This window comes from Boleophthalmus pectinirostris, unplaced genomic scaffold (genome assembly GCF_026225935.1).
Source record: "Boleophthalmus pectinirostris isolate CB_2022bp ecotype Guang Dong unplaced genomic scaffold, ASM2622593v1 HiC_scaffold_9, whole genome shotgun sequence".
NCBI lineage: Eukaryota > Metazoa > Chordata > Actinopteri > Gobiiformes > Gobiidae > Boleophthalmus > Boleophthalmus pectinirostris.
Window position 1 is genome coordinate 17,259,037 of NW_026571541.1, and position 9,972 is coordinate 17,269,008.

General features: G+C 40.0%; 1 protein-coding gene across 1 annotated transcript; it reads left to right on the forward strand.

Annotated features, from left to right (window-relative positions):
- Positions 1-1,551: 1,551 nt before the first annotated feature.
- On the forward strand, positions 1,552-8,525 carry capn12 (calpain 12). Its single transcript, XM_055148020.1, has 22 exons — positions 1,552-2,156; positions 2,721-2,790; positions 3,230-3,348; positions 4,227-4,360; positions 4,458-4,629; positions 4,704-4,787; positions 5,110-5,195; positions 5,281-5,358; positions 5,439-5,605; positions 5,689-5,939; positions 6,021-6,032; positions 6,109-6,188; positions 6,283-6,405; positions 6,521-6,557; positions 6,637-6,699; positions 6,766-6,811; positions 7,017-7,078; positions 7,278-7,346; positions 7,425-7,503; positions 7,581-7,697; positions 8,217-8,269; positions 8,367-8,525. Exons 1-22 carry the CDS (start codon positions 1,947-1,949, stop codon positions 8,391-8,393), a joined length of 2,139 nt encoding a protein of 712 aa, XP_055003995.1. The 5' UTR covers positions 1,552-1,946; the 3' UTR covers positions 8,394-8,525.
- Positions 8,526-9,972: the final 1,447 nt, after the last annotated feature.

Below are 9,972 nucleotides of genomic sequence, written 5' to 3' on the forward strand. Positions count from 1 at the left end.
GGGTAATCAGGCGTGTGATGGAGGGACGGTCAGAGAGGCCTGAAGAGGACAGGCGCTTATTGGATACGGATATCTAACCTGTACGGCGTGAAAGACATGGGGCACAAGAGGCCGGAGCTTGGGCCGGAGAGGGGGAAGAGGTGGTACTAATTGGATGTCCACTTCACATTATGAGACTGATCATGAGTTCACAAGTGGTCTGTTCAGAGACTCTTCCGAGTGCACGGGACCATGAGCCCAATGAATAGACCCCAAACCTGTCAATAATGCTGGACATCCGCCTTTGTCAGACTGCTTTGACACTCTGCGGAACGATCTAAAAATCTTAAACTTTGACCATGTAGGCTACTAACAACAACCCATGTTCCTAGTCATATTTAAGTAAATAAGATGATCCAAATGCATACTACTAGAGCAAAATAAACATGATCTCAAACTCATTAAAAGAATGGTATCTTAAGCTTATAGGCTATACACACTCACCAAAAGGTTGACAGCTCACTCTTGCAGTGGGCTACAATGCTGTTGCGTCCATGGGCAAGTTGCTTCTACCTTGTCAATCTTTGACTATAGACCTAAACGTGATAGTGGATGAAGCAGCCAAAGGCACAGAACGGTCAGAAGCCACATTTGTATCAGTCTGCCCCAAGACAAAAGAGTCACACCATCAGCGTTACTGGAGTCAGTGAAAAAACATCCTGAAATGATAGATAGATAGATAGATAGATAGATAGATAGATAGATAGATAGATAGATAGATAGATAGATAGATAGATAGATAGATAGATAGATAGATAGATAGATAGATAGATTGATAGATTGATTGATTGATTGATTGATTGATTGATTGATTGATTGATTGATTGATTGATTGATTACTCTCTCATCCAGAGGTACTCTGACCCCTGGATGCTGTGGTATCTGGCACCAAAATGTGAGCAGCAGAACATGAGATAAGTCCTGAAGCTCCAGACCCTGTCCATCAGACTTGTTTGTCTAGTGCAACTCACAAATGCCTGTCTTTCTTAATACACTTGCTGTAAAGACAGCCGTAGTTGAAGAAAAGGTAGGCTTACTACCAACTTTTTCTAAGATAAACAAGGCCTATTGGGAAGGCCTAGGTAACCACATGTATATGCTTGGGGAATGTTGGGTTTAAAGGTTTCTAATTTCACTTTTAATATCAAACTTCTGTTTGGTGGTTTCTTTAGGCTATAGGCTGCTCAACACTTCCTCTGTTTAAAGATTCGCGCAGGATTACTAGGGACTATAGGACCTAAATTGCAAATCTGATACCCTTGGCATATTTTAAATATCACCCGAAAGCAATATGGAACCTATGTTACGTAAAGTAACCTATGTGTGCAGACTTAGCCGTATATTTTCAAACGAATCAATTCAATGTACTCTAACTGCTCATTCTACATTATGTCCCATAAGATCGTTTCGGCCCTCAGTCTGCTCTACAGAAACACTGCCATCTAGCGTCTACTTATTTATGTACACACCTGAGGTGAGTTAACGCGACACACGTGCGCCTCCTACGGTCGACACGCATTCACTGACAGCTCGTTGGGTTAAGTTAGTTAAATTCACTGAAACTGAGAATGTTTTCCTGGAACTATTAAATGCGGATGTTGTAATGAAGCAGCCTAAGGTCTAATAAACAAAACAACAGGACTTGCTCGATTGCACAGTTATTTCCGCAATAGTCATTTGGCAACACCCCTGTGCTTTTAACTGAGAGAATAGCGGCTATAAATTACGAGATGAAACCATAGTTGGCAGTCGCACAGTGCTTTTACTGTGAGGACCCCCGGGCAGCACATACCTGACCAGAGCGCAGCCCAGAGTGGGTGTGTGGGACTATTTAAACTCAGGGTGCTCCCCCGTGCTCCAAACACTACGTGGATCTTCCACACAACTTCACCATTTCTTCTCCTCACATGCTCAACATGACGGCTGTCGGAGACGCTGCGCTGGGATCTATAGACAATCCGCTCAAGTTTAAACGACAAGACTACAAGACTTTGCTGGAGACATGTCTCGCGTCCGGGAAGCTGTTCTCCGATCCCGAGTTTCCCGCAGAGCACAAGTCCATCGGGATGCCAGCAGACCCCGACCCCCAAAAGGCGATCAAGTGGCTGCGGCCAATGGTAAGATATATGGGCATATTATAGTAGTCTATTACCCTTTTGAGTTGACAGATATGTTTCTTGTTTGTGTTTTCACCTCCATAATTAACTTAAAACGTGCACACATGATCATGGTATTTTACAAAAGTTCCCAATACAACTACATTAATAGAAGATATTTCCTCAACACGTCACTTAAAAGGTGTGGCCATTCAGGTAAGGTGAAGTCTCAAGAGAAAAAAGAAATAGAACAAATCTAGAGGCACAATAGCAAAACAACGTAAAAGCGTGTTATATCTGCAATCAGACGTAGGTAAAGCGATATTAATAGCCTACTGATTAACTTATTATTACATATACAGTAGAAGTAAAATAATTAATAGAAGTACTACATTTTTAACTTCAGGACAGATGACAGATTAAACAAAACAAATAAAAAATACTGGTATATGAATACAATCTGTCATGGTGTCTGATATAGCCTGCTGTACTCACTGTGAAATGACACTCTATTATTTTATGAGACAATTTGACTTTAAACTATTACTTTTGCCCTGTTGATGTGTGCTTTTATCGTTCATAAAGGATATTACTAAGACTGCAGTGTTTGTTGAGGGTACTATTGGGACCACTGACATCTGCCAGGGCCAACTTGGTGAGTAGTTGTTGATTTTCCCTTGGAACACATCTCTTTAAGTTCTGGTGTATTGCAACACCCCAAAAAGAGTTAGAAACTTTGATGTACTAAATGGGATTCTTATGGTCGAGAAAAAGACCCTCCTGGGTTTTGCACCACAAAACCCTGGAGGCCTGAGTTTAAAGCAAAGCAAGGGGTAAATGGGAGTGGTACATTCTCTACACTCAGCTCTGCTCCAGGCCTGTAGTTTAAAACATCACAGACCAAAAGTACAACTAACTTGTTAAATCTGTATTGCAAATACATTCCTTTTGTCCATCTGTGATTTCTGGCATATGTCTTTTTGTTTGTGATTAATAAGAACAATATGTGGAATTGTTCTCCAGTCTTGGACTTTGTATTTTCGTGAGAATGATGATTTAGTCATGACATCATTTAATGTTATTTTGTTTCTCAGGGAACTGCTGGTTACTCGCCGCCCTGTCGTGTCTGACGATGCACCCCCAACTCTTTGTCAAAGTGGTACCACCAAACCAGAGTCTATCAGAGCCCTATGCTGGTATCTTTTACTTTAAGGTAAATACAAGTGATCATATCCTTAAGGCAAGTAGCCGCAGGAATGTTAATGCCAGGCTGTTAAAATTACCTGAGTGAAGTAAATTTGACCATTTCAGCAGACGAAGAAAAAAGCAGGAGGTAGAGAACAGCTGTTGAGCTACTTGCTGTTGTGATACGTAACAGACTTCAAAGGAGAAGATTCTCTACTTTCAGAGGATGCTAGATTTTCTTACTTTACATTTTGAGGAAATTCAGCTTCCATGAATAAAACAACTCATCAATACTTGTAAACATCTTAATCATGCATAGCTATGAGAGCACATTGCAGAGTCTGCAATTCACAGGTATCAACTCATCCCAGCAAATAGCTAAGAAGTCTTTACAACAGAGGTCTACTGTTTATCTGTTTAAGATGTTATCAATAATGCTTGTCATTTCAGTATTGCTCCTACATGTTCAGACATCTGATATCTTAATTAATTACAGGCATAACAATGTACATTTTATAGCGTTTAATGGGATTTGTTCTGTTGACACTGCAAATGAGACATGACTTAACTTGCAGAAAGGAAAGAAACAGAACCAATTCCAACCCTGAGTCTGTCCCTGAGTGTACACACCCCTGCTGAATATATATATATATATATATATGTATATGTGTGTGTATGTGTGTGTGTGTGTTTAATTGACCGTCAAGATCATAATAACATAATTACAATAAATAACATCACAGTTTTAGGTGGGACTAAAAGTAATATGACTTACTCTTAAATCACTGATGCAAAATAAACATATATTGGAAGCATGCTAAGTCCATGGCCTTATATGATTTAGGCTGTAAGCTGTAGAAGAGTGCACTGGCGTCCACTGTCTTATTTGTGCCCATCCCTGTCCAGTTCTGGCAGTATGGTGAGTGGGTGGAAGTGGTGGTGGATGACCGACTGCCAGTACGTCAGGGCCGTCTGCTCTTCAGCTACTCTCACACTCGCAATGAGTTCTGGAGCGCCCTGGTGGAGAAGGCCTATGCCAAGTCAGTGCAACATATGTCTCTGCCTCATCATGTCTGCCACGTTTTCCTGTGCCATGATTTTATGTTTACACCCAAATGTTTTCCCTCTTATGCACAGGCTCATGGGGTCTTATGGGTGTTTGAAGGGGGGCAACATTTCAGAAGGCATGGAGGATTTCACCGGTGGCATTGCATACTCCCGCCCGGTCTTGTCTCGTACACCTCCAGTGTTTTGGAGGCTGCTGACAAGTGCCCTGTCCCGTGGCAGTCTACTGAGCTGCTTTATTGAGGTAATTCACTTACTGTCAATTACAAAATCCTTCACTGAATATAGAGGTCTAAAAAAATTATCTTTGGATTTTAGGCGCTACACTACACGGAGGTTGGAGTTGTGACAAAGCAAGGGCTGATAAAGGGACACGCCTATGCTATAACAGACACTGACAAGGTATTTCATCTCACATTCAATTAGGAAATAGGTTACATTCCCTAAAACGAACTGCCAGTATAACAGATATTGTCCTCTTGTTCTACTTCTTTTAGTTTGAAAGAATCAATTTTTTTTTACTTAAACATACATTTTTGAACATCTGGCCCGGTGATTTTATTCTTTGTCACATTCTATTGCCTATCTGAATATATTGCAAAATAATTTAAGAATCTAAATATGTTAAGTTGCTTGTCAATTGTAAATAGTAAAATAAACTGTACCTTAACTTGAACCTTAAATGTTAACTGGTCACATCAATACTTTGTCTTCTTTTATCCAGGTGCAGAGAGGCTCTGAAGAGATTTTGTTGTATAAGCTGAGAAATCCCTGGGGTTTTGTGGAATATGAGGGGCCATGGAGTGATAAGTACAAATGAATACTGTGTAATATATAATATACAATTGTCATTAGAATGGCTTGTCACTGATTTACTTGTTTTCCATGACTGCAGAAGCAACGAGTGGGATAGTGTGGATGAAGCCGAGAAAGCAAGGGTTGAACTCAAAAGAACTGAAGATGGAGAGTTCTGGTACAAGAATGTTATTATCAAAGGTATTTGTGACAAGTACTGTCTCTTTCCTGCGTCGTTCACATATTTCTTCTGTTTAGGATAAGTGCTGAGGACTTTAGTAATTTTTTTAACATCGTGGAGCTGTGCAGTGTCAATCCCGATATGCTAGAAGGAGAGTCTGTTCCTGAATTCGCATGGACCATCACTGAACATGAAGGCTTTTGGGTGCCAGGAAGCTCAGCTGGAGGAAGCCGCCGTTACAGACGTATGCACTACTGGTTTATTGATACATGTTTCTTTATCATAAACATTATCATAGCAATAGAATTACCTTACATGTGTGAGTAGGCTCTTTCTGGACAAACCCCCAGTACGAGTTGGTTCTCACTGAAAAGGACTTGGATGATGAAGAGGAAGATGAGGAGGACGATGAAGAGGGTGAGGAAGATGACGAGGACATTGCTGTAATAGACAACACGATGACTGAGAAACAGGAGCAGAAATCCAAACAGTGTACTGTGGTGGTGGAGCTGCTGCAGAAGGACCGCAGACAGAAGGACAGAGTCAACTTCCTCTACATTGCTTTTCATGTCTACAAGGTGAAACAACTTATATTTTTTTGCAAAGATTGGTTGTCACACTTTGATATTTACATCTACTATTTCTCTGTGTGTTTTTAGGTTCCCCCTGGGGTCAGTCATTTTAGAATTTAACATTTACAAATCAATAATACACACAAAGTATATCTATTATGAATTTGACTTACAGCTTCAGGGCCAGTGTCTGGACAGCTCCTTCTTTTCCAAGACTAGTCCTATTACCCGATCTGGAAAATACAAAGCACAAAGGTGAATCCTAAAACTTTTAATACCATAGTAAGCCCTGTTCCCCTTGTAAAACATCAGTTATACATTTATGTCATCTGTTATTCTACAACTGCAGGGGTGTGTGGAGAAAGGTGCATTTGGATCCAGGTTACTATGTCATTGTGGCCTCCACATACAGACCAAACCAACCTGGAGAGTTTTTCATTCGCATCTTCTCTAAAACAGGGAACACACTGGGGTAAGAGATCAGTGAACAAGATAACTTTACTGTTCATTCGTTTTTACAAACAAATTATTATGGTAATTGTGAATCCTCACATTTTTGGATCAGGCTGATAAAGGTTTTGTTTCAGGACTCAGGATTTTAATTGCACTTCCGATTTTCTGCAAGTGAGTTAAAAAAATGATTAAACTGAGCTGCTGTCTGAGGTAATTACTTTTCTTTGACATGGTTTTATTATTTTGTCAGGTTATGGCCTCTCCAGAGGACCATACTCTTGTTGAGAAGATGTTTGATGAGACAGCTGCTGGTGTAAGAGTATTAAAAAGTTATCTGTAAAAAGGTGTGAGAGTTAAACATTTTTCTCTGCTTCTACAGAATGACAAGCTATCTGCCAAAGAGCTAAGGAACCTCTTTAACTCAGGTTGGACCAATCATTTAACATCAATTTAAACACATTTTGATTCTCAACACCTTTGATTGTAATACAAGTAATGCCCACAAGAGGGAGTTCAAGCTTATGAGCTAAGGGGTCACAAGCGATGACAGAGGCTTATTTAAAAACGAACTTTTGTCCTTACCTAACCCTCTCTTAATCACAATCACAGCTCTATTTTCTATGATTGTAGTTCTCAACAAAGATTATCATCTGCCAATGGAAACCTGCAGACAGCTCATCTTTGCAGAAGATGTATCCTTTAATATGTCTGAATTCTAAAACAAACCTTCTTCCTGGAGTGTGGAGCATGGTTTGTGTAGGTTACAACAATGAATGAAACAGTTACTATATAAGACTAAGTAAAGGGTTAGGATTATTAAGCCATATCAGTCATCTAATTTCTTGATAAAACAGCTTTTGCATATTAAAGTGTCCCTAACTTTGGCTCCAGAGCAAAGGGCATGGCAGCCTAAATCGTGAACAAGCAGAGAATGTGCTGACCAGTCTGCGCACTCTACAGGTACATCCTGGCCACTGTGGGTCAGACAGGTGTAGGGGAAGGTAGTCCAAAATATTAACAATAATGTCAATCTTCAAGGATGCTTTTCTCAAATTTGATGAGGACTCTTCTGGGACAATGAGCTCCTTTGAACTCAGAAATGCTCTGACAGCAATTGGTATGTCTGTGGTATGCACAAGAACATACTAAAATGAAATAGCCCATAATTGATTTCTGGACCATTCTTTGCTCTAGGTATACAGTGTGATACCAAAGTGGTACAGCTGCTGTGTGAGAGATTTGCCTCTGGAGAGCTTCAGATGCCCTTCCGTGGCTTTGTGTCCAGTGTGACCAGACTGAACAAGCTTTTTGGTAATTCTACACTAAACACTAATATTCATCTATAAAACACTGTAGGTGTCACCTAATGTATACTGATGTAAGTGAAAATATAATTTATTTCCTTCAAACACAAACGTACATTTGGTGTATGGTAAAAAAATTATCCAAATGTGCTCTGTAACTGTTATTTATCACTTAGAGTTATTAGAACAGCTTTGAAAGAAGACAAGTTCAATATTACAGGGTGTTTGGTTCAAACACTGTAAATCATCTTATTGCACCTTTTTATAGAATAGGGGCTGATATTCGATCCATCAAAATGTTCAATATTGGCAATAATATCCAATACCAGTATCATATCAGTGCATCTTTAACTGCAATAAACAATTAGACCAAACACTTACTTTAGACTTAAAACCATAAGACCAATGTGAAAGTAAAAGTCCTAAGCCCAATATTAACCCAGTAGAGTTATTTGTCAGAACAATTATAAGAACAGACAAAGAAAGGCATGTTTTGTACAAGTAGTAATTTCCACCCCTCTTTCAGCTTTGTATGATTCAGAGACCAGCCAGGAGGTAAAAGACAGAGGCATTAACGCTGTGAGTGACAACTGCATTATCCTCTATCTTTGTACACTTTCTGTACTATGTAACAGCTGCCTGCACTCACTCCCTCTGTGTCCTCTCCTCCTCACAGTGGCTGCTCCAGTTCTTGGTCATCTGAGGATTTTCAGTCGATTGGCTCTACTTGAACAATATAACCACTATTTTGCTATAGTTATAACCACGATATTTTTATACCTGTAAGCATATTTCAGTACTTTTACATAACAAAAATATTAAAATCTTAACACTTGTCATGTGTCTTTGAACTTAAAATTGACTAAAGTCCTGACATCACAGAAGTGGTATAACAGGAGCAGACTGCTGCCCCCCCACATTTACACACATCACAGAGGTAGTCAGTCAGCCAGAGTGAGTAGTGTAGGCCCGCTGAGGGTGTGAGGGTGATGTCTCAGCACTGCTACGCGCACCATCATCTCTATTCTTATCACCGTGACGCCACGTACAGCGTCAACACACATCACCCCCCCTCCTCCGCTACAAACCCCCCACCACCACACCACACATGCACTCTCCCACTCCATCAAATAACTGAATCTCATAATCACCATCCTCCTGTTCTATACAAAGGTGCTCACACATTCATCTACAAGTGAGCAAATGGCCTTTTCTGCCAATGCAGCTATTAATAGATCCTTCCCTCACACACACACACACTTCCTGTTCATCGTCAGGTGAGTACACACAGGTTGCCCTCAGCAACAGTCCATCTACACTGTGGCACAGAGAGAGAGAGAGAGAGCAGGAGAGAGAGAGCAGGAGAGATGAGAGAGCAGGAGAGAGAGAGCAGGAGAGATGAGAGAGCAGGAGAGAGAGGCAGACACAGGGACAGGTTGGGTGTGTTTCCGACTCCACTCGTAGCATGGCCTCTCCATCACCCCAAGTATCTGATTTATTTGATTGTCCTGAACATTCACTATATTGGCTGATGGTTTGTTATGAATCTATCAACAAAATAAGCTTTACATCACCTGGATTTCCAGAATGCAGTGCAATTTCACAAAGTCTTTACCTTGTGAAATTACATTACTTTAGCAGGGTAATGAAACTATCTACTTGCCAGTAGGGCTGTAACAATTAATCAAAAATAATTGTGACTAGTAGACTATTAAAAGAATCATTGTAATTGTTAAGTGGACTACAGAGAGATGCCAAAAGACCTTTTCTAACAAAGACTGTGACATAATTAAATCAGAATGTAATAAAAAGAAAAAAAATGCACAACACTTTCACCACATTTCTACCTCTATTTGGTTAAAACATATATCTTAATGTACAACAGAAATAATACTAGTCAACTACTAAAATAATTGTTACTTGCAGGCCCACTTATCTCTTGATATTTCACAAGTAAAACATTTATTTAATATACATATAATCACTGCAGTCCTCTTATCTCAAAGTTTCAAAGGCTTTATGTGATACTGATCACTGCTCAATCTCCAAATCTTTGTGCCGAATCTGATAATGTGATTAGTAGTGTTGGTTTACATTAAGAGTGCACAAGGGGCTTTTGCAGTAGACCAGCACTTGACCCAGATTTCAATTCTCAATCACCTTATGCCAAAACTGTACATAGACCAGTCAAACAAACTGCACAACTGAAACTCAACTCAAGTATCTATAGTTAACCACTATGTCCAAAGCTCCACCTGCTCCCATGCTCATCTCCTAATCAA